Genomic DNA, 25282 nt, shown 5'->3' with positions numbered 1-25282 from the left:
TACATTGCTTGGAACAATAGAGTTATAATTATTCTTACTGTTCATTCTGTTGTGTTAAAGCATTCTTGTAATTTTACTGACTTTCTGAAGCAGTAAGTGCCTTTTGAGAAAGGCACTTGCTTTAAGTCCTGGGAGCCATAGGATCTGATTAGATTTTGTGTGTACAGAAATGGCATGTGACATGATTAACAGTATTAAAGTTGATGCTTATTTAAATAGTACTTGACTCTCCATACGTCTGTGTCAGTATAAACTCATTGAATTGAATTCTGTTGCATTGCTCTGCCAATGAATTCATAGATAGATAGATAGATAGATAGATACTTTATTCATCCCCATGAGGGGAAATTCGGGTGTCCAGTAGCACATATGAACAGATAAAAACAGATAAAAACACACATTACCACTGAAACAGTAAATAAGATAATGAATGAATGATGTGCACAGTTGAGCAATTTAACAGGAGCTGTTATACATTCTTATGGCAGCAGGAATGAATGATCTCCTGAACCTCTCAGTTCAACAGCGCAGGGAGAGGAGCCTGTTACTGCGGCTGCTTCTCTGAGCTTCCAGAGTCTCATGAAGAGGATGACTCTTGTTGTTGATGATGGTGTGCACCATACTCCTCATCCTCCTTTCCACCATGGACCGCACTGATTCCACCCTCCCACCCATCACAGAGGCACACCTACTGATCAGCCTGTTACTGTCTCTAACAGTCATACTGTTCCCCCAACAGACAGCACCACGGAGGAGAACACTAGTAACCACAGACTCGTAAAAAAAAAAAAGTGCAGCATTTCATTACATACATCAAGGACTTTAGTTTCTTTAGAAAGAAAAATCTGTTCTGTCCTTTTTTGTACAGCGTACTCGAGTGTACGGACCAGTCCAGTTTGCTGTCAAGGTGCACTCCTAGATATCTGTAAGACTGAACAACCTCAATGACCTCTCCGTCAATTGTGACAGGCAGACAGGGGATTTTCTTCCTGCCGAAGTCCACAATCATCTCCTTGGTCTTTGATGTATTCAAAATCAGACCATTCCCCTTACTCCAGTCAGTGAATGCAGTGATGAGTCCCCTGTATTCCCCTTCATGCTCCCCTTTCAAATATGCCACAACTGCTGCATCATCAGAAAATTTCTGAATGTGACACGATGCAGACTTGTAGGCAAAGTCAGCAGTGTACAGGGTAGAGAGGAATGGGGATAACACCGTTCCCTGCGGGGCCCCAGTGTTGCTCATATTGTCCTGTCACAAAGTCCTGGAGACACTATCACCCAGTCTAACATATTGTGGTCGCTCTGTCAAAAAAGTTGTGAATCCAGGAGATGAGAATAGGATCCACTCCCATCTTCTCAAGCTTACCCCTCAGAATCAGAGGTTGGATGGTATTAAAAGCACTTGAGAAGTCAAAAAACATCAGCCTCACATACCCACCAGGTCCATCCAAAAATGAAAGAGTCTGGTGTAGTATGTAGAGAACTGCATCATCCACCCCCATGTTCTTCTGGTTGGCGAACTGCAATGGGTCAAGTGCCTGCTGTAACTGTGGTCTAATTAGCTGGAGTAACAGCCTCTCAAAGGTCTTCATAATGATAGATGTGAGGGCCACTGGTCTGTAGTCCTTAACCCCTGCCGGCCTCCCTACTTTAGGAACTGGCACAAGGCAAGATGTTTTCCACCGGACAAGAACCTGCCTAGTCTGAAGACTCCAGTTAAAAATGTTGTGCAGAGGCACAGCCAACTCAGATGCACACTCTTTGAGAAGCCTAGGTGAAATTCCATCAGGACCCGCTGACTTAACAGGACACAGCCTCCTCAGCTCAGCATGCACCTCATCCACAGGGAAGTGGAAATAAGGGGGTGCCCCAGCAGCAGAGGTGGAGAAGCTGCTGGGTGGAGCAGAGCAGGGGGTCACAGCAGCAGAGGTGGAGGAGCCGTAAGGTGGGGCAGAGCAGGGGGTCACAGCAGCAGAGGTGGAGGAGCCGTAAGGTGGAGCAGAGCAGGAGGTCTCAGCAGCCGAGGTGAAGGAGCCGTTGGGTGCAGCAGAGCAGGAGGTCACAGCAGAGGTGGAGGAGCTGCTGGGTGGATGTGAAAAGGAGGGGGAGGCTGAGGCTGACTCTGTTCTAACAGGCACCACCACATCTGTGCAGAAGTTGATATAATCATTGACTTGGTCAACTACCCCATCAATGTCAGTGTCAGACCCATGCGTGTCCAGAAGTATATTCCTGTCAGTAGACTGAAAACAGTCCCTCAGAGCTTCACTGGCCTCTGGAGTCCATCTTCTGAATGATGGGCTGGTTGGTGGCAGTCTCTTCACAGGGTTTATACAAGGGCCTGAGGTAAATCAAGTTGTGGTCCAATCTACCAAGTGGTGGCATGGCCACAACATTGTAAGCGTCTTTGACGTTGCCATAACACAAGTCTAAAGCATTGTTGTGCCTTGTGGGACAGTTAACATATTGTGTAAATCCTCCTAAATGAGGGCTAATGTCCATGTGATTGAAGTCCCCTGATAATGAGTGCATCAGGATGTGCAGCCTATAATCTCACGACAGTTTCTTGGGTGACGTCATATGCGACTACCGGGTCTCCTCGAGGTTGGATGTAAACAGTAATAGTGATGATGTGGGAAAACTCTCTCAGGACATAGTAAGGTCTTAAACTGACCACTATGAGCTCCACATCACAAAAGCACATCTTATATTTCACTGTTATGTGACCAGGGTTACACCATTTGTTGTTCATGAACAGCGCCAAACCTCCACCTTTAGTTTTTCCACACTCTCTTCCGTCTCTGTCCGCATGTACCAACATGAAGCCGGGTACATCCACACAGGAGTCAGAGATGTTATCTGTGAGCCAGGTCTCAGTAAGGCAATACAAGCTGGACTCCCGATAGATCCACTCATTTTTAATAAGGGCCTCCAGCTCCTCGCACTTATTAGGGAGAGAGTTGACATTTCCCATAATAATCGATGGAAGAAACGGCTTGTACCTCCACCTCCTAGTCTTTCGCTTTGGCTCCGGCGCGACGACCACAGAATGGTTTCCTCAGCTCAGGTGGGATAGGATGTTTAATCCCATATGATGTACGTCACTGCAAGGAGTTCGTCCCTCGAGTATCTAAGACACATATTTTCCGCTTTCAACTTTGCAGTCGAACCATCATTAATTAACCATAACAAACAAACAAACAACAACATGGAGCTACTCTGACTTGCAGCCTCTTCCGTTGGCACATGCTTAAACCTCTGTCATTATAGCTATGGCACCTGTAATGAAAGACACCAGATCATAATGACTAGTACAGCTTTTACTCTTGACTGCATAATAGGCATTCTCAAGACAACCTGACAACAGCATTTTTCTGATAGAACACAGACACATATACATATTCATCTGCAACTCAAAAGAGAGCTCAGTGCTGCTTTTTACCAGTAGAAAACTGGTGCGAGCACACACACACACACACACACACACGCATACACACACACACACACACACACACACACACACACAAAAGAAAACAGCTGTAAATGCTGTATTTTCATGCTTCAGCACAGAGGACCTTCCAGATACCCTCTGTACCCAGATACCCACCTGTGGAAAAAAACACGTCATTTTATATATACAGTATGTGTGTGTGTGTGTGTGTGTGTGTGTGTGTGTGTGTGTGTATTGCTCCTATTGCAATAATAATAATCCCATGTACTCCAACTGTATGAAACAGTGCAAACCTTCATTTTTATTTTGTGTTCTGAAATTTGTGTATTAGGTCAATAACGCTAAAAGGAAATTGGTAGCTGCTTAAAAGTAATTGCTTTTTATATTTTCATTGAAACATCTGACTGTTGTATGTATCAGCTCTTTAATTTGTGTTTGGAATGTGTCTCAAATCAAACTGCTACTCCACTAAAATTGAAGAGATGTTGTGGTTTGAGAGCATGGATGTTAATCAGTAGGCAGATAGACTGTTGTGTGCACAGATGTCAGTTCAATAATTCTTTGTTGTAACATTAGCAGACAGAAAAAGCGTCGGTGTGTTTTTTTGTTTGTTTGTTTTTTTAAACTTAAGGTTTAGATATCCAAGGCAATACAAATCACTAAAACTGGCTTCAGTTTTACTGTGCATTGCCTTAAATTTAAGACTTCTTCTGCATAGATTTTTTGTTATGAAGATCCTATTCTAATGCAGCAGGTATTGTAATCAGCTTTGTAAAGGCAGAGGCTGTCAGCTGTTGAAAGACGCATAACAATCAGATTGAACCCAAAAAAAAAAAAAAAGGTCTGACAGTTAAAGCAGGTAGATGACATCTACCTCTGTAAAGGAAGACAGATTGGTGGATTGGCAGAAACAGATAGCAATGGACTGGACCGGGTCAATGTCTTCAACAGGACTTACTTACTAAAGGCTGCCTTGTCAGTAAATAAGTTTCATTTATACATAGTGCTGTGCTTCATTCAACCTCCATCATCTCCTGTTCTGCAGGTGGAAACGCTAAGCTGCGCTACCAGATCACATCAGGAAACACAGGAGGGGTGTTTGATGTGGAACCAGAGGTGGGCACTATCTTTATCGCCCAGCCTCTGGACTATGAACAGAACAAAAGGTAGGGACTTGCTTCAGGGGCCTTTGTGCTATAAATGTTTTAAGATGGATTTTACCTGAAATCCGTGGTGTTATTTTCCCCTTTACTTGATGTCTTTATATATATATATGCCATATCTTTAAACTCCACATTTAATACCTTAAATTAGTCACACCTCAGTAGTAGAATTTCTCAACCCTCATTTTTCAAGTAAGTTTTTTTTTGTTTGTTTTGTTTTTACAATCTCATTTGGAAAACAGTTGCTTATTTTGCGAAAGACCATGACGAAGCTGAAACTTTTCTCAGGTACAAACTTCATGTCCTGGCTTCAGATGGGAAGTGGGAGGATTACACTACAGTGACGGTAAATGTGGTTAACAAGAATGATGAGGCTCCAGTGTTTACCGTTAACGAGTACTATGGCAGCGTCACAGAGGAGCTGGATGGCTCACCGGTGTTTGTGTTACAGGTACAGTCCAGTCATTATTCAACTGTATGATGAGCATGTGACAGTTTTTGCCATCATCGGTTTCATTCACAAAGGCATATATTGAACCTGTCTTGCTTACAGTCTTTTAGGACAATATCATGCATGTCTGTGTCATGTGTGTATTTAACACCCTTTTACGGGGTTCCTGTTAAAGTGTGTCCACTTGAAACATTAACAGCTAATCAGCTTAATTAAATGGGTAGATACAGCTAATAAAATCTTTGAGTTGGCCAATCAACACTCATCAGATGGACATCAGAAGCTGTTTTCATTTGAAATCAACGACCCCCTTTTTTTTTCCACATGTACTATGTGAAGTAGTAATTCCTCCTATTGTGAGAATGGAAAGTTTAACTGGCATTCCAACAGTAACAAAGGAGAATGAGGCATTATGAACCACCAGTTGTAGGCCCAACAAATAAATATTTTTATAACTATATTCAAATATGTCAATCAATCAATATGCCATCAATATGGATTCTCTATGCTGTCAAGTTTCTTTAAAAGTCAGCAGAAATCTGATTGAGATTGAGGTAACCATTCTTTAGTTCTGCCCTGTCTTGAGGGGAGATGAATTTCAGTTTTGGAATCTGATTTTAGTCTTTATCCAGTGATTACTGTGCAGTGATGGCTGGGTATGGTCCTTTGTGAGATTATTTGGGCTTTAACCCTGAAGCAACAGTATGTATTTCATAAATCATCATTGTGGTGCATAGAACAGTTATTTTAACTTGCATAAATTCTCAATATATCTAGTGTAGCGTAGTTCTAAACTAATAACTGACTAAACATTTTCTCACCATTATTAACCATCTCACTATTAGTCACTATTGTCAAAATACTCAAGACTTGATAGTAAGCCTGGTGCTCTCTTCCCTCTCTACATATGTAGGCAGACATTTTTTAATATTTTAACCAAACACAAGTTAATTTTGGCTCTACATCACACTGCAATTAATGTGCTAAATTGAAACATCTTTTGCCCGCCCAGGGTGTAATTGCTGCTGATGTGTTGAAAATTAGTGTGAAAACGAGTAGACAGAAGAAGAGAAACAAGAGAGATGGGCATTTGGGTTGAGGAGGTTGCATCGTTGCCAGGTTTAGCTACCAGAGAGTTCATAACTACACAGAGCATTTGTGAAGTGCTTCCAGTCAAGATATCACTCCAAGTCAGCACCATTTCAATAATTTAACAGTGCAAAAAAAAAAAAAAACCTCTCTCATCACCATCTCTGTCTTGCTCTACCTTTGATGTTGTAGGTAACGGCATCTGATCCAGATAAGGATGCTGACCAAGAGGCCCTGCGTTACTCTCTCCATGGCCAGGGTGCAGAGAGTGAATTCATAATTGATGAGGTCACAGGCAAGATCTATGCCCAGCGGACATTGGACCGTGAGGAGCGCGCTGTTTGGCGTTTTGTCGTCTTGGCCACAGATGAGGGCGGTGAAGGTCTGACTGGCTTCACTGACGTCATCATCAATGTGTGGGACATCAATGACAATGCGCCTGTCTTCACCTGTGCCCCCAGCTGCCATGGAGATGTGGCAGAGAACTCAGTAGTGGGGACGTCTGTAATGGAGATGACAGCTACTGACCTGGACGACTCAGCGGTCGGGCAGAATGCTGTGCTTTCTTACAGGATTATGGGTAGTTTAGATGCCACCAACACTGGGGTGGGAGTTCCCACCTTCTCAGAAATGTTCACTATCAACCCCACCACAGGGACCATCAGTGTAGCCATGGGTGGTCTGGACAGAGAGCAGGTCGAGTCCTACCTCCTGGTCGTGGAGGCCAGAGATGGGGGAGGAATGACAGGAACTGGAACGGCCACAATTCAAATCAAGGACGTTAACGACCATGCCCCAAGATTCACTGATCACTCCTGCCTGGCAAGGATCTCTGAGAATGCAGAGGCCAATGCAGAGGTGGGTCAGATGGGGCTTCCCTGTTGAGGAGGCACCAGTTTTTATTACCTTATTTCACAGAATCCATATTCTTCAGTTTATTTGAAATTACCTCTGCAAATGTATCAATAATGCAGTGTCATTAGCCATTTAAGAAAATGTTTTCAAATACAGGTTTAACTATAAAACAACAACAAAAAAAAGCTGTTTGGGCCCATTTTCCAAGGAGGAGTGGCATTGCATCTCACAAATCAAAAACAAAGCAAACAAGGTGGGGGGGGACACATATACAACTCTGGTTAGGCTGCTACATAGAATTATGACATATTTGCATGTATATATGCACGTGTTGTCTTGTATAATGACACAATTCTACTTTGCAGCTTCTTGACAGCAGTTTCCCATTTTTAGATCTTTGGTCTGAGTATTGTCATAATATAAGCTATTAGCAACCAGAAGCCACATTGAGCCTATAAACTTTATTCACATGATGTTATTGATTGTACTAAGGTCTTGGACCTCGCTGCAGAGGACAGAGACACTGGAGAAAATGCCCAGCTGACCTTTAGTGTTGTGGCTGGAGATCAAGAGCAGAAGTTCTACATGGTCAGTCACAAGCAGGAGCAGCGCGGCACCCTGAGGCTTAAGAAACGTCTTGACTACGAACGACACAGTGAGCAGAGGTTCAATCTCACGCTGAAGGTATGTGGACATTGTTCCAAAAGCCCCATTCAACCATACAGTCTTGCACCATTGAAGATTATTTAATTAAGCTTCTGTATCATGTCTCGCTCTCTAATTCATGGGGTTTAATTTGTTAAAGGAACTGTCAGTGAAGGGAAGCAGGATGTGTGAAGGGGATAGACTGTTCATCAGAGTCTGACTCAAGACTGACAGAAGCCATATGAGGAACAGTACAGTGGTGCCTGATCAGAAAGTTTTCTGTCTTGATGAAAATAATGGGAAAAATAATGAAAAATCTGTTAGCATTGTTTTTAGTTATTTGTTTTTCTTTAGTGCTCATAAATCGCTTAAACCAACGCTTTCTGTGTTAAAATGTTCCCTTGATGAGTAAAAATGATCGAACAAGCCAGCCCATTCATCTGAAGCCAAGACAAAGAATTTCAAGGTGAAGAGAAAGCTAGTCAAACAGAATGTGTCATTTGCAGATACAGACAGGAACTTTACAGTTCCACAAGGCAACTTTTCATATTGGTGGCAGTGAGAGGTCACTTTTGGAAAAAACCCAGAAATTCCACAAGGTGATATAAAAACCAGCTGCACACAAATGTCGATGGTGTGATACTGCTTTGTATCCAAGGGTGTCAAAGAGTAAAAATGTCTGATAACACAGGATTTATCACTTTAGGTAAGTTGTATTTCATTCTGTCATTTTTAAGTAGCTCTTTGTGGAAAATTCCAACCGTTGACTGTGAACAAGATCAGATATCTGTTTGGACAAAATTTACGATTAAGTACAATCACAATTAGTGGATGATGCTTTGGAAACATTGCAGCCCACCCCACCTTAATTTTGGCTGTTATTATCTGGTTGATATGCTTAGATTTAGACCTTGCCTCTGTTGCACTTGTATGACATGTGAGACTGTAAGTGGTTTTCTTTTTCAGGTTGAAGACTTGGACTTCTCCAGCCTTCTGCACTGTGTGGTGGAGGTGGAGGACTACAACGACCATGCTCCTGTCTTCATTCCACACTTCCTGTCTCTTGCCCCACTACCTGAGGACATCACTGTGGGAACCAGTGTGGCACGCTTGGTGGCCAGTGACTCTGATTCAGGCCAGAATCGTGACATCACCTATAGTCTATCTGAGGACTCAGATCCGGAAGGGCTCTTCACCATTGACCAGTCCGGTGTACTCTCTGTGGCTAGGCCTCTGGATCGGGAGGGGATACCACAGCATCAGTTGGTTGTCATAGCAACCGATCATGGAGTTCCACCTCTAGCAGGCAGTGCCACAGTCCAGCTTCCTCTGTTGGATGTAAATGATAATGGACCAGAGTTTGAGGCGGCATACTCCCCAGTAGTGTTTGAGAATGTAGCTGGGCCACAGGTATGCTTGATCTTGAAATGTTTGATCTCAAGTTAACATGTAACATGCTGACATAATGCTGTGATTTGGTGAATAGAGGGAAGTTAGGAAGAAGAAAAGGAGAAGTATTTTTCATTGGTTGTGTGGCTGAGAAAATCCAACCTGACCAAGCCAAAACCACTAATGCTCTCCCTGCTTGTTTAGGTAGTGAGGTTGAACCAAACGTCGACCCTTCTTCGAGTAGTGGACCAGGACTCTCCAGAGAATGGCCCACCCTTCCACTTCAGTGTCCCCCCCGAGTATCGCCACAACAATGATTTCTACCTCCAGGACAACTTAAATGGCACAGCGACACTAACAGCTCTAAGGACATTTGACCGTGAGCGGCAGAAAGAGTTCTTCATTCCTATTATCATGAGCGACAGTGGCCGTCCAGCCAAAACAGTGACCAGCACCCTGACAGTGACCATTGGTGACCAAAATGATCACGCACATGTGGCGGGGGAGAAGAAAATTTTCATTAATAGTCACCGAGGTGTGTAGTGTACAACATGGCTGCATGTATCTAACAAATAAAAATAGTTTTCTTCATCTACTTTTTCAAGTACATGTTGAACTTTGCTCTTAAAGGTAGTTTTCTGCCTCTGAAGGTGAACTCAAGCTCACTGTGCAATAATTAACACACACAGATGCATAACGTTTTTATTGTGTTTTTCACCTCTTCCTCAACCCAGTCACTGTCACCACATTATCACTGTTTGCATGATCATGTTGCTATGGTGCTGTTCTAAGGGTCACAAAGGCAAGCCATTGCTTGATTTGACATGCAATTAATCACAGCTGCTATGTTTATTCTTCTTCATCCTAGAAGCATGCATGTGTGTCTGGTATAAGGCTAACAAACCAGATATAGGAATCTCAGATTTTGTCACAAAAATCATGCACACCAATTTGTCTGGTTTGTAATAGATTCGAAACACATTGCTTTGTTGATTACTTGAGAAAGATATTAGAATTTATTTATTTATTTAGTTTCACCCTTTTCAGTTTTTGCCACTGAAAGCCATGAATGCTAGCAATTTTCTTTTCATTTTTATCTAACTTTTTCTCAGTTTCTGGCAAAGACAAACAATAGGCTAAAATGCACCATGTCAAGGTCTGTCTTTAAAATTTGAAGGGCACCTGAAGAATAATTCCCACATGGTTCAGAGAGTGAGGAGTTGAAGGGAAGAGAGTGAAACTAACAACAGTTCTTCCTACATGATTATAATCATTGTGCATTCATACAGCATTTTCTGCTACTCTTGTCCTTCTCCCCATGCCAACCACTTCCCGTCTTGGTTCTGCTGCTGAATAAACCATGTACATTTGGACCATTTTTTATATATATATATATATATATATATATATCTTCGTCATTGTTGATGCATTGCTTGTGTGTGTTTGCAATATACGTATGTATTGCTATGATTTTTTCAAGAGTCTTGCCCTTGTATAGTATTACTGGTATGGCAGGCAAACACATGCAGCTCACAATTAAACATGTGTATATGGAAATACACACACAGTTTTTTTGAATACTTTTAAGCAATATCTTTTATGCATAAAGGTAATGATTATTTAAAACAATTAACTGACATTTTCTGTCATCAGGCCGTATGCCAACTACAGTGCTTGGAAAGGTCTTCTCTCCTGACCCTGATGACTGGGACAACAAGACTTATGTCTTCGAGGGACATGTGCCAAGGTAAGCAATTTGACCCTTCATGAACCATTTGTGCTAAATTCTTCACATTTTAGACTAACACAAGGAAAAGAAAGCTACACTATGCAAGATTTGTAAGTATTCTGTTTTATGAGCCTGAAAAAACAGACTTTGGCAAAGGACATCCACACACATGGGTACACTAAAATTGCCATAATTATCCAAATTCATTTGAGGTCAGTTTTTTGTTAATCACTGCTTCACTGTTTATCACACATTTTTCCATCTTATTTCCATAAAATTCGTATTCCTTCTATTCCTTCATTGTTTTATACAAAGCACTTGTTGCATGTGATTTCTTTGTCACAAAGCACTTTGAAATGCATTTCCTGTATGAAAGGTGCTACACAAATAAAGTTTACTCTCATTATTATCATTAGTTCTCCCATCCTCCTACTCCTAATGTAGTTCCATATTTGTTGGATGTGCAAATACACAACTTGTCATAAACAATTTCAAGTGATTGCCAATGATGGTTGGGCATCTGCTCATTCCAAGAGATGTCTAACATCCTGCCATAGATAAATTGTATGATTTTTAGTAAATGAAAGCTAGATGAGTCTTTTATAGTTTGTCAATGATGCAATGTATACTTTGTGTCATGGACTTCTGTAGAACCAACAACTACAGTGGATGTGCACAGTAGGTAGTGGTGAAAACAGGAAGCAAAGTGATATAAGTCAATAAATTACTTTTTGTACACATGATCATGCTCAGCTTTGTCTCAAAGCTATCATTAATATCTCAGATATCTAGGTTGTGGCAATATTAGGTTGTGTTGTGTAAGTTGTGTTGGCCAGCCATGTTAGATAGCCTGCAATCTGTGATGCTTAATGACAGATGGTGGACTTGTACTACCTGGAATGATCTGCATTCTGTCTAGAAAACCTATGGGGATCACTGTGTTACATATTGCTTCGTGCCCTGAGCCATTTTACATTCAGAGACATTTAATCGTGTAGCACACTGTGTCTACATCATATGTTTTGTTGTTGTGATTGATTTAGACATTCAAATAATGCAAAGCAACATTACACCTGAGTTAAATATCTCTCAGGAAGAGGGGGGCCAGATGTTTGTTGCTCTGTGATTGATTCTGGAGCCTCATCAACTAATGAAGTCCCATAAATTTAACAGAATTCAAACTGTTGCCTTTTGTTGCTATTCACATTTGTGCTGTATCACAGAATAGTTTTACTCCGTTTTTTTACGTATAGATTTTTTTTTGCAATTTGATGATAGTCAGCCTAATCTCTTGTTGGCAATATGGTCAGCAATCAACTGTCAAGCTGCCACCTTGATGCCACCTCATTAAACTGGTATAATAATTCTGTAGTATATTCTTAAATGAATCTTTTTATCATTTTTCCAGCTGCAGCAAACTGGAACAGCTGTATTAATACAAAAGTCATCTGTCCCTGACATACTGAATGAGTGAGTGAGTGAGTTACACCAGTTGTTGTATTAGGAGTTGGAGTTTCTCCTATTGGCTGTTACTCTTTCAAAATGAATAGGCCTAAAGTCAGTTACACGTCATTCTTTCAAATATATATATGTGCAGCCAAGTCAAGTAAAATTACAGATAAACTTCTATCTAAATTCAATTCCAAATAATTCAAGTCAATTCACCTGACGATAATTAAATTGAATTTAAAATTATTCAAATTAAATTCTACACTTAGCTTCAACTCAAAGACAGTTCCAGAGAAATGTAGTCAAGTACACATTAGCTTTAACTCAAAGATGTTTCAAGGGACAAACAGACTTACACATCAAGTGATTACGCTGACAATATTCAGTTGAGCATCAAGTGGTGTAACAGAATATTGAATTAAGCATTTAAATGTTCAGCCTATCCCAAGGAGACCCTTACTTTTACTTGTGAGGCTGCCATGGGTGGCTTTCAGAGAACAGGCCAACACCAGGAACAAAAAGAAAAACAAAGAGCCAAAAGCAGACAGAGTAACTAACATTCTATTTTGTATAGACTTGAACCTCTAAGGTTATTGCTTGTGGAAATTGAAAGTGAAGCTGAATACGGTCCATTCTTCACTGGGTCTGTCTGGTACTTACGAACACACACTCACTTCACATGGAACAATAACCAGTCCATACTCCTTCAATGTGTCACAGCACAATGGTGCATCAAAGTACATCAGTGAGTTCAGGTGACACAGAAACACTACAACATCTGTTGTTCACTAAGAAGTAGTGAAACGGGGAAAATCCCTAAAGCTACTGCTGTTGTCTGTTCAAATCCAAATGTGATGATTATCCAGCAGTGGTGGTGAAACTTTGAATCACCTTCCAAAGAGTGAGCAGCTCCAGCATGGGGCCACTCTCCCCTGACAACCTGTCACCCTGAGAGATATGTCTGTGAACACTGAGATGTGTGATGCTGCTCTGCCTAGGGGCACCGCTGATTGGATCATTATTTTTCCAGTAATGTGAACCTAATGAGGGAGGTATGAACACCACATATCCCTGTTGATGCACAGGGTATAGATATGAATGGATACATCATCTTTAATCTCTGTCGTTGACTTACATCATTACTAATCATTTCCACACACACACACACACACACACACACACACACACACACACTTTATATAATATATGTATATATAGCAAAATGCACAACCCAAAATGGCACACTCAAGCAAAGAGTGTGGGGCGGCTGTGGCTCAGGAGCCCTGCCCTGGCCTCGGCAGTCCACATGCCAAAGTATCCTTGGGCAAGATACTGAACCCCCAAAAGCTATCGGTGTGTGAATTCATATGTACATCACTTCGGATAAAAGCTTCTGCCAAATGACTAATTGTAATTGCAAAGAGGACAGAGGCCAGAAAAGGTTTGATGTCTTTAATGATCACTTGTATCAACAGCCAAATAAGACAGACAAGAGTTTCCAGAGTTTGGGGAGGTCGTGATAAGGAGGAGGCAAGCCAGGTGTTGATCTAGAACTTTTCCAAGAGGCAGAGGGATAGGGCAAGGATGGGGACAAGTGAGGGCAAGGCACCTGAGCTTATACACAAGAGAAAAGAGAGTTAGGAAGGCAGGCAAGCAAGCAAGAAAAAAGGTTAAAATTACTTGTAGCTGGGGCCTATGTACTGTGGTGACAGGTGAGTCTTGATTGAATGATGGGGGGTTGGATGGAGGGCACAGCTGTCTAAAGCATACTGGTTTTAGCTGTGAAACATGGAAAACAAGGTGTATCCTTAAAGTGGGTGACAGTTTTAGTTTTATAGCGGTGGGAGTGATAATGGACTCAAATGTGAAAGGGCCTAAAAACCAGTGAGACAGTTTCTTAGAGTCAGTGTTTAGAGGGATATTTTTGGAAGAAAGCCAAACTTTCTGACTTGGTTTGTATACTGGAGCCTCCCTGCAGTGGTGATTGACGATCTGCTTGTTCTGCTCTTCTGATCTCAGTTAGGTGGCACAAGCCTTTTTCCAAATCCTCCGACAGCAGCCGAGGTGGAGCTGAATGCAGGGGACAGAGATCTCTTCTTCCTGGGTTGAGGCAGATACCCAAGAGATGCCTCAAAGGGGGAGAGGCCTGTGACAGAACTAGTGAGAGTGTTGTAAGCATACTCCACCCATGGAAGACAAATAGACCAGGAGGCCGGATTGGAGGCGGGTACGCACCGTAGGACAGATTCCGGAATGGCAGGCAAATTGGGAGGTGTGAGTCCACTGTAACACCTGAGAATGAACAGAGTCAGGGACAAACAGGCGGTTAGGGGGACTGTTACCTGAGTCAGTTTGGAGTTGCTGTACCTCCTTGACAATGGCTTCGATCTCCCATGTCACTGCTGCCACCACACCAAGTACGCTGGTATTTATTTTTAACTGTGATGGCATTAAGACCCTGGTAATCTATGAATGCACAAAGGGACTTGTCTTTTTTGGAGAAAAAGAAAAATCATGCACAGACAGGTGAAGAGGAAGGATAGATGATATCTGCAGCAAGGGATTCCTGGATGTAGGTTTCGATGGCCTCCCTCTTGGGGTGAGACAGATTGTACAAGCAGCTGGTACGAAGGGGAGCTCCAGGGAGAAGATCGATTGCACAATCATACAGGTGGTGGGGGGGTAGAGAGACAGCTAATTGCTTATTCAAAACCTCTCCCATGTCCTGGTGTTCGGGAGGCACATTGGACAAATCTGGCGGCTCTGTAGGCTTGGAGACAGGGGAGATCTTTGAGGGAAAAAGAGTGGATTGGAGGCAATGTGATAAGCACAAAAACCTCCAAGCAGCTATTCCCTCACTAAGGTAACACACCGCACTGTGCGGTGTGTTACCTTAGTGAGGGAATCACCATTTAGGGTGTTGCCGTGACAGGCGAAGGCAAGGGTTCCAATGGTAGACTGCATTGTTTTCAGCCGTCAATTTGTCAATAAAGTTGTCATCTGGCCTGGAATCCACCAGTGCTCGGAACTGGAGAGAATGAGACTTAAAACACAGGGTAGCAGGTAACTGCAGCCTTGATTTGGGTGAGGAGTTATTTGTGGGCAGACTCCAGTACTCCCAAAGCTATTGGTGAGCCTGATCTTTTTACCGCACAGGGCAACTCCTTATGAGGTATACCGTAAAAGCACAAACCTGTCTGCAGGTGGCGCTTTCTTTCCTCCCCAGATAAGTGGACTCTCCCCAACTGCATGGGCTCCTCTTCCAGGGCAGAGACTGTGAAGGACGTGGTCTCGAATGTCAGAGTTTGCCTTATCAAAGAGGAGGAGGTGCTATGGTACATGTGGCAAAAGCACGGCCAGGACCCAGGATGCAGAGACTGAGCAATGAAGTTTATTATCACACTCAAAGTCCAAAGCAAAAGAGCAACGAAAATCTCCACAATGTGGGAAAAAGGCAAGGTTGGCTTCAAAATACCAAACTGAAAATACAATACTGCAAGCCAACGGGAACAGCTATAGAAAAACACAAAATCACCAATACTGGGAAAAACTAGAATTTTGCGAGGAACAAAAAATCTCCTTAGCAGGGAAAAATGGTTCACTAAAATAATAACTAAAGAACTCGAGAGACACTGGAGCTGGAAGCGAGGAAAGAGGCAAGGCAGACAGCATGGTGAGACACGTGTGAGCAGACCAAGGAAATCTTCCGGTACTGAGCAGGTGGAAGAGCTGGCTGAAGTAGCCAGCGGCTGATGAGCTGATGCTGCTCAGGTGTGTCTCCAAAGTGGCCAGGAGATCGACCCCGCCTCCTTCCACACTCCAGCGCTGCAGAGGAGAGCAAGAGGAGAAGGGAGAAAACAGAGGGAGGAGGGTGAACGCAGGCAGGGCAAGAGACAAAACAGTGCACAAAATCAAGACCACAACAGGAGGGAACTACGGCTGGGGGAGATAGAGAAGATAAGTTCGAGAATTTCTCCCTCTTTCGTTCTTTAATGCGATTATCCAACTGCACCGCTTGAGAAACCACTGCCCATAGCCCTGAGGGGATGTGCCGTGTGGCTAATTCATCTTTTAGCTGCTCATTTAGCCCTTGAATAAAGACATCATGTAGAGCTTCCTCGTTCCACAAGCTTCCTTCCACTAGGGTCCTGAAGTCAGCAGCATAATCAACGACACTCCGGGCTCCCTGTCTCAAGTTTAGCAGCCTCCTAGCCACATTCCCCTCATAATCAGGATAGTCATACATATCTTGCAGTTCTGTAATGAATCCCTCTACTGTTAATCTCCCAAACTGTTCTCTGGTGTAGCGGGCCTCCGCCCATACTAATGCTCACCCTCATAGTACTCCAAAGATATGGCGAATCTTAGATATCTCAGAGGGGAAAGTTAATGGTTTTTGACTGAACATCATTTTACACTGGCAGAGAAAACCGTGACATTTACCAAATCCCCCTGAGAACGGCTCTTGGTCTGTGGGGTTGGACTCCCTGACTGGAGGTGGAACCAGAGCAGTAGCACTGTAGTTGAGGGCGGTATGGGTGGCTGGGACGAGGCTGGAGCTTTATTACGCATAGCCAGTTGCTGCTCATGAATTATTCCCAAAAGTTGCCCATGGTGTCCCAAAAATCTGCCCTGATGGAACAGGGCTTGTTGTAAACTCTTCACTTCTCTGCCTGTGCTAGCTGGATCCATAATGATCAAATCGTACTGTTAAGGTTAGCAAAATACAGGACCCAAAATGCTGGAATCTCTGTCGTTACTACGATGAATGGATGATTCGATGAATACTGAATGGAGAGCCTGGGCTTATGCTCTGTGGCAGCAGGTGAGTCTTGATTGAGTGATTGAGTGCAGTTGCGCTCAGGGAGAGGAGACCGAGCCCAGCCTGTCAGCCACGCCCTGCAGGGAGACACACTGACACCAGACAGACATGGGAGAGACAGACAGGAGACAGAGGGAGAGGGGGGACACAAGACACAAAGGGGAAAAAGGAGGGGAAACAGCAGATCTTCACAGAATGTATTTTTTCACAAGTTCTCTTTCAAACATCGTAAGATTTAAGGGGAAAGTATCATTCCTGCAACTGAATGATTAACATTTTTTGACCCAAACATAGCTTAACCATGTCATATGATATTGCTACTTCAGTACACAAGAAAAGAATACATTTACTACCCATGACTTCCCATCATAGAAACAACCACTGTAACAGCCATATAGTAAATGTTTTCAGCCTAGTCTTGTTTACTAAATTACCCCACCATCCTGTCCAATTTTCTTCCTCAGTTTGATGCCTAATTTCTTCATTCCCTCCCCTCCTTGACTTTTTCTTCCTTTCTGTGCTAATGTGTCTGCAGTTTTCTGCTATTGAATGTGGAGGTTCTGGTCTAGTTCAGTAAAAGCCCTCCTGGAGACTTACCTCTGCCAAAGTGATGATCAACAGATACATTTTTTTTAATTTCAAACACACACATGTGCACACATAAGTCCCAAAAATCACATACAGTGACATTCCAGCACCCCACGTACATCAGCTCCAATTGATAAACTTCTTTCTTCTCTCTGAAAGTTGTAGCTCAGCCTATATAGAGGACTAGGTGTAAGATGAGGCACTAACATTTCATGACAGCTCTCATCTCTTGGTGTTTCACAAGTCGAATTCAGAACACATTGTCTTATCACTGCTGTACTGGCTTTTCACAAAACTGAGCATATTGTAGCTCATTCTGGTCTGCTGTATATCTTTTCATTTCAGTGCATCAAATCAACCAGAATTGTTGTGGTTCACAGTGTGTGTGTACTTTAGTGAAATTCAATTTCTGTTTTTCTTGGGGGGGGGGGTTCAAGAGGTAGAATTGTAGTTGTGTCTACCATGTTGTTAAGCAAACAGCACAGAAAGGAAATATTTATTTTGATTTAGCACATAAATGCATCTGTGGGATTGTTTTACTACAATTGTCCTACTTTGACTGGAATAGAAGTGGTAAATAATGTGAGTAGTTGCCATAAATGTCAATAAAAGCAGGCTTCAGCAAACTGGGAAGAACCAATTGGGAAAGTAATGGTAGTTTTGCTAGAGATGTAAAACTGTCTTTCACTGAAACCTGGAATTACAGCAAGTTCTAGACATGTGATTCTTCTGCATTTGGAAGATGGTAAAATGTATGCACACCTGATTTTTTGACTTTGCTTTTTACACCCTTCAGCCATATTTTTTGATTTGGATTTGAAACAAATGCATTTCAACCCTTTTCTCATTTAATGGTACCTCTCTTTTCTGACATATCTAAAGCTCAAAAAACCCTCTGACCTCAAATCCACAGCACAGGTGGCCTTCAGGGTTGTGTGAGCTCCCCAGTGCTTTCCGCATTTTACACAAATGAATGTGTGAGCATACACCCTGATAATTACATACTTAAATTGTCAGACGACACCACTATCCTTAGTTTATATTACAGAGACAATGACACATTATCCTACTACTCTGACCTGGCAAGCCCATGTTGACAGCCTATGCCCCCATGTACAGCAAACCTTGTTCTTTCTTAGAAGGCTCAGACTGTATGGTGGTAACCTCTCAGTGCAGTTAAAATCTAGGCTTGCCTGTCATGTTAAAACCACCATAAATGTCATAGAGAAGAAAGAACAACAGCCCCTTCAATCTATATGGGCAGTCGATACTCAGAAGGGCACAGAGAATACTGGCTGATCCATCCCATGTCCTCCACTCTGAGTACGAGCTTTCATTCTCTGGCAGACAATATAGAGTACCTAGATGGCGACTTAATGGTCTAAAAAAGAAGAAAAAAAAAAGAAAAACTCCTCTGTGCTTTCTTCTGTTAACATCTTAATCAGTAAGAGCGTACAGCAGCATGAGCCATAGACGACATGACCGTCAAAGGGTCAAGTTGTGCAATATGTTGTTTTAAGGCACTTGAATGTATGTGCATATGATTACTAGTATGTGGTTGACTGTGTCACATGTTAACGTACTTTGTTAAAGTACGTAAACTTGTTAAAGACACTTGTTAAGTGCTGCAACACTGAGCCAAAGAAAAATTTCCATCATATTATATCGCACATAATCTACACACTGCAGCATATGCTGTAAAATGTGTTAATGTGGCCCTTGTCTCTACAAGTGGTTTATTATTTGATTTGCCTAGGTTCTGCCTTGGAATTCCTTTGTAATTAAACTTGAATGAGCTCATTTACTGTACAAGGGGAGCATGGAGACAAGGACCAAGTGAAATTGCTTCCTCGCATGTCTGTGTGCCTATTAGTGGGTCTCATTTTTCCCTTTTCCTCACACACCCAAATGCATTGTCTCTGCTCACTTTTTATTATTGTCCCAGAGGGGAGCAGAAAAAAGAGTAAACACTAATAGACAGAATAAAACACTGAATAAATATGTGGCTGATGGGTTAGAGTATTTGTGCCGCTCTGTCCTCAGCTTAGACAGTTGGAACACGTCCTGCAAGCAACCAGACAGGGAAAGGGTGTTCAGCCTTACATGTACTTTGAGCCTTATATCTCATAACACATCTGCTTCACTCTATTATCCATATCATGGTTGATACAGGACAATAAATAATATTTTTTTTCCTGAAATGTTAGATACATGTTTATGTATTAAGTATTAATGTTTTTAGCAACCTGTCGCCAATTGATGCTAAGGATCAGCCGATGCAGGCATATTTTGATTTATCTGGAATAAAGCAGATCAAAATCTCAAAATCTTTTCCTCACTGTTCACTAACTCTGATTAGTTAAGAGCAGTGTTAAAATGACAAATGTCGCTGGTGGCAGATCATATCAGCTATCACTAATTAATGTTTATTCAATGAGTAACTTCATAACAAGCCAAAAGTAAATGCATCTGTTGTCTGGTTAAAGTGCTCACTGCAATCTGCTGTCTGTGCTCAGCCAAGGATCGTTCCTTAGAGAAGAGCTTGATTCTGTAACACCACTGCACAAGCACAGGCAGACTGAGTAGAATGTTTCTATAGCTTCAGACAGAGTGATATGTCATCTCTGTAGTGACTCATGTCAATTGTCAATTTCAGGAGTCTGAATCTCCCAGTCAATCATTTAAGCTCAGAAACTTAATATTTTTTAACTAGAGCTTTCAGTTTTTGGATTAGTAACTTGTGAAATATAACGTGTGTCAGATTTAGTATGCTACCGCTGTTATTTTAGTGTGTCATACACATATATAATGAAAATTTAACTATCTGATCGAACTCGGTATCTGCATATATCCAATATTAAAGGACAAGAAACGATTGAGAGATCCCAAATGGCTGCTGTGTCCAGTGCTGACATTTTTTTGATTTTTACTTCCCACAATATGAGCATTTCAACTGCAGAATGATTAACTTTATGGACAGGTTGTGGTTTTGGCAAATGAACTGTGATTAAAGGTTCTAGATACTAGAGCACCAACAGAACAAAACAAATGGCGCATTGGCCACACCTCCCCCTTTCCAGAAACAGCCGTTATATCGTTCTCCTCAAAGACACAAGACATTGAACAAAACAGTAATATTACCTTGCAGATTACTGCAAAACACACTTCATTCAAACTTTACACAAACAAAATAAAACACACCAAACCATCTCTCTACTGTTCCAAAAATCACCAACTCTGACTTGGTCAAGAAAAACTCTTAATTTAACATGTTAGAGATGAAAATATTCTGGCTGTAAATGTTTTTCTTCACTGTACATTTGTAATGTATTCTTAAAGTTTGGTATATGGATATGTCTTTAATCCATGTAAATTAAATATTAGCTTGCTAGCTATTCTGCTTGTGCCAACTACCTAAAACATGGTTTAGGTAGCTAAGGTCTGATGGTTTCAATTGAATTTGAATGCCTTCAACTGTCACGTGCACACAAGGCTTGAAAGAACAGTGAAGCTCAGATTAAAATAGACAGTGTCAGTAATTATACCTAATGACTAATCAGTGCCATGCCAGCAGCCAGTGAATTCAGCAGTTTGACCCTCTCACAGTCCGAACCATTAGAAAATAGCTCAGTCTGGGCCATTCTGCAATCGCACCTTTCGCCTGAAGGCTTTCAACAATTTTGCTCGTTATAAGTAAAGAACTGTTGTGTGTAAAATTGCTTTTTAAGTGACTGCTTAAAGGTTCATGCAGTGGTTAGTGATTGTTTGTGCAGACTCATCAGATTGCCTTTGAAGTGTTGTTATCTAAATGCCAATTTTTTTACGCTCGTGTTGGTGTCTGTGTGTTTTTTCTCTCCCTCAGTTACTTCATCCTGAACAAGCGAACAGGTTTCCTGATCATCAAGGAGAACGCCCCACCCGGCACCTATCAATTCCAGGTCCGTGTGTCCGATGGAGTTTGGCCAGACGCCGTTTCCACTGTCACTGTGCATGTGAGGGAGCTTCGAGATGAGGCCATCTACAACTCAGGGTCTCTCCGTCTGGCAGGTTAGATTGGCACTACAGAGACACACACACACACCCCTGTCTCTGTGGCTGGTAAAGAATGGTCCCTGGTGTCTCGTGACATCCTTGATCCTCCACTGGCTGTCCACTGGCTTCAAGTGGCTGAACTTTGACCCCTTCCAAGTTGATGTTGTGGATGGTTTTGTTGGTTCTTTTCCCGGTGTTCATTCAGTCTCTTGTCCAGGGCACTTGCTGTTTCAGATATAGTCCCCCACAGCTGTTGAGTGTGATGTTATACATGACTCCAGTTTGTAGTTTACATCAGTTGTGTGTTTTCATGTGACTGAAGTTGATACTTAGTTGTAATTGAGATAGGTGAGATATCATAACTTGATCTGATAAAACCCCATCTGATGAGGAAGACCTCAACTTGTGGCTGAAAGCACCAGAAAAAACAGTGGACATAAGTTGGGATTTTTGATCAAATACCGGTTTGACCAAAAAATAATACATTATGTAAATCAAATCAGGTTTTATCATTGGACCTATTAATCCATCATTGTTCATTGTGATCACAGACTACCTATCCTATCAGTGTCTGTACATTTTGTTCAGCAATGGTTTCAACAGCTCGAGTAGATTCAGCAAAGACCAGATATACCGGGAAAGCTGTTAATGGCAATGCAGGTACAGTTCTGAACATTGCACACGAGTGTAATAATAACTCTCAGCTTTCTCTTCTTTAAGATGGTCAGTGTTATTACTCCCACGTTCACAAAAGCCTGTCCTCCTTTTCTACTTTCCAGTTCAGCTTTGAGCTGTTTCATGCGCCACTCCTTTGTGTCAGCTTTGTTTTGACATTTGGACCAAAGTGCTTCACCGCCTTGCTGATGGCCTTCCAAGCACACTTGAACTAGTTTACAGCTGCCACAATTGATGGCCTGTGACATTCATGCACTTGCAGCAACATGTAGGACCCATAGCAAAATCAATTTCTGATTAGCTGCTAAAATTCAAAGTTGCCTAAAAATGATAGCCATCCTTAGTAACGTAGACGAGGGAGTGTGGTCATTATTTGCAGACTTGTCTCCAGTCACAGAAAATTAATGAGAGCTGATTACTGTTTACTCTGGCTGTTTGCAGTGTTTCAAAGGACTGTCACACCCTCAGTTAAAGATGTTTCCTTAGGAAAAGATTACACCCATTATTAATCCCTCTCCCTTGACTCATGGGATCTCTGTTGTCGTTAGCGCACGCAGAGAAAAGACTGTTTCCATTACTTATGCTGGCAAAATAATTAGTGGAGAGGTTTTGCTCTGCCAGCACATTCTCCTCACATGTTGAGCAGCATCCATCATTACCTGATGTACAGCACATCGCCTGCCTGCTCAGAATTGAATTCGCTTTAGAGAAATGGGACATGGCTGAAAGATTTTTATGATTTCAGAGATATTGAAATAGGAACAGAGAGGGAGGCCAGAGGGTGCACTCCAAAGATGCAAGGAAGGGAAAGAGGGAGGAAGAAGGAAAGGACGGAAGAGAGAGTCAAGCCTCATTTATGTAGATAAAAGGATTTGCTCCTCATTCTGAAAACAGGGCTGAGGTAAAGTAATCAGCACCAAACCCAGAGACGGTATGGTGGAGAGCAGCTGGTGCCCACATTTCAGTATTTGCAGGAAAATTAATGCATTTGCCAAATGTTGACGAGCAAATGTGTGTTTAAGATGAAAAGTGCAAATCAAAATGAAAGAAACTGCTCCAGATTTTGTTGTTTGGTTTGGTGATTGAAACTTGTAAAGTACTTTTGGTCCATTTGATTTAGAATAATAAGTTTAGTTTTGTCAACAACTTGTCTGTGTGTGGGGCGGTCACTTCACTGATGATTTTTTAAATGGATACACTGTCATCGAAGGGCTGTTAGCTGCAGAGGGTATTGATTTAACAGCCTAGTTATAACAGAGAGACATAAAATTGAAAGCCAGAGGGCACCGGGGTCAGGCACTGCCGTGAATACAGTGTCAAAATCACTCACACGCTTTCAACCTGCAGTTCAGAAATGAACAAATTCACTAAACATGTAAGTTTGAGGTTGCAGCAAAATGTAATATCAAGGATTAATGACTTTGAGATCATCCTGAGGTGTAGGCAAGATACCAAAGCATTAGTATGTGTGTGCGTGTGTGTGTGTGCGTGTGTGTGTGTGTGTGTGTGTGTGTGTGTGTGTGTGTGTGTGTGTGTGTGTATTTTATTTTTCCATGTGCAGCTTTGGAGTAAACAGTCTCATTGATTCTCAGTCTCGGGGATTATGAAAATATTCTACTTATAGCATTACTTACACCCTCCTTGACATTCTAAATCCCATTTCAAGAACAAATGTGGATGCAATAAGGACGCACAAAGAAGGCACTTGTTAAATCTGCCTTGCTGAGATTAAGGCTCCCTCCCTCTGCCACTGTCTTTCTCGATATTGATGGAAAGGTAAAAAAAAAAAAAAAAAAAAACCATGATAAACAAAAAGTCCTTGAAATGTCCAAATGACATTCACTTAGAATGAAATGCATGGTGTCCAGGGTGAAAGCACAATCAGAAGCCCACAAGTACATAAACCGCATACAGCACATAGTATTATTACATGATAAAGGGAGAAGAACTTTCTGAACTATTCCTGTCTGGAGATTTTCCTTTAACAAAACATGCAGTGCAGAGTTGCTAACCAAAATAATCTCTGCTTTCACATCTGTCTGCCCTCTGAGGTAAGTGCAAGCGTGAGATCAATACACAGAAATTGGGAAAAGCAGTTTTCAACTGCAGGGATTATATGTGAAATACCTGAAACTCCTTCAGCTGCTTTACGGATCTGACACTTTCTTCACCTCAAATCATCATTAAAATGTGCAGAACAGTCCTTGAGCATACAGCACCACACAATGGATTACCTGCAAAACCTGTAACCTGCTCAAAATCCATACTTTATCTATCACAAGCAAATATTTTTGTCAATGAACAAGTCCTTGTGTCATTGTGCCATGTTGGCAATATAAGAATGTTTTTTTGCGATGTAACCTGTGGCTGAGGTTTTGATGACAGTGACTGAAAATGCACAAGGCTGCACTTTTTCTGTATGACAGATCAATTTCAACAGTGCAAACAGCACACAGCAGTACTATATGTGGGAGATTCAGTGCACAAGGCTGGACGGTATTCACATTTACACCCTTTGCTGTTTGTACTGTCATTTGTTGACAGACCACGTCATTGCAATACAGAAAATAGAGACAAGACTGTTTGACAGCACTTTACATCGGTAACACTGCCTTCAGCAGGGCTGTACATGCAGTGCAGTATGGGGAATTACGGTGCAGTCTTTCTGTCTGCACCTCCTGACGTTCCTGTGTGTTGGGCCACAAATTCTCATCCACATCACAACAGATATCTTCTTTTCAATGTAGTGCAGAAAGAATCTTTTGGAATGTCTTATCCAGCCTCGGCGTGCGTCTGCTGTCTGCATATGCTGCACCCACTATGTTAGAGAACTGGCTGATCATTGGCTGATCTAATGTTTCACACATTCCCCTTCATAAGTGAACGCCAAGATTCACCTGAGAGCAATTCAGGACATATTTAGTCTAATAACAATGTGTCG

The 25282-nt window shown here is 42.0% G+C and overlaps 1 protein-coding gene across 1 annotated transcript in view; it reads left to right on the top strand.

Annotated features, from left to right (window-relative positions):
• LOC143323213 (neural-cadherin) overlaps positions 1-25282 on the top strand; it is a 305557-nt gene that overhangs the window by 165952 nt on the left and 114323 nt on the right. Inside the window, exons 17-24 of the mRNA XM_076734978.1 lie at positions 4500-4620; positions 4906-5068; positions 6350-7015; positions 7505-7696; positions 8624-9067; positions 9251-9581; positions 10700-10793; positions 21497-21681. Of these exons, the coding sequence (XP_076591093.1) occupies positions 4500-4620; positions 4906-5068; positions 6350-7015; positions 7505-7696; positions 8624-9067; positions 9251-9581; positions 10700-10793; positions 21497-21681 (2196 nt within the window). The remainder of the gene's footprint in view (positions 1-4499; positions 4621-4905; positions 5069-6349; positions 7016-7504; positions 7697-8623; positions 9068-9250; positions 9582-10699; positions 10794-21496; positions 21682-25282) is intronic.

Source organism: Chaetodon auriga, chromosome 1 (genome assembly GCF_051107435.1).
Source record: "Chaetodon auriga isolate fChaAug3 chromosome 1, fChaAug3.hap1, whole genome shotgun sequence".
Classification (NCBI taxonomy): domain Eukaryota; kingdom Metazoa; phylum Chordata; class Actinopteri; order Chaetodontiformes; family Chaetodontidae; genus Chaetodon; species Chaetodon auriga.
This window is presented reverse-complemented; position numbering and strand designations above follow the sequence as displayed.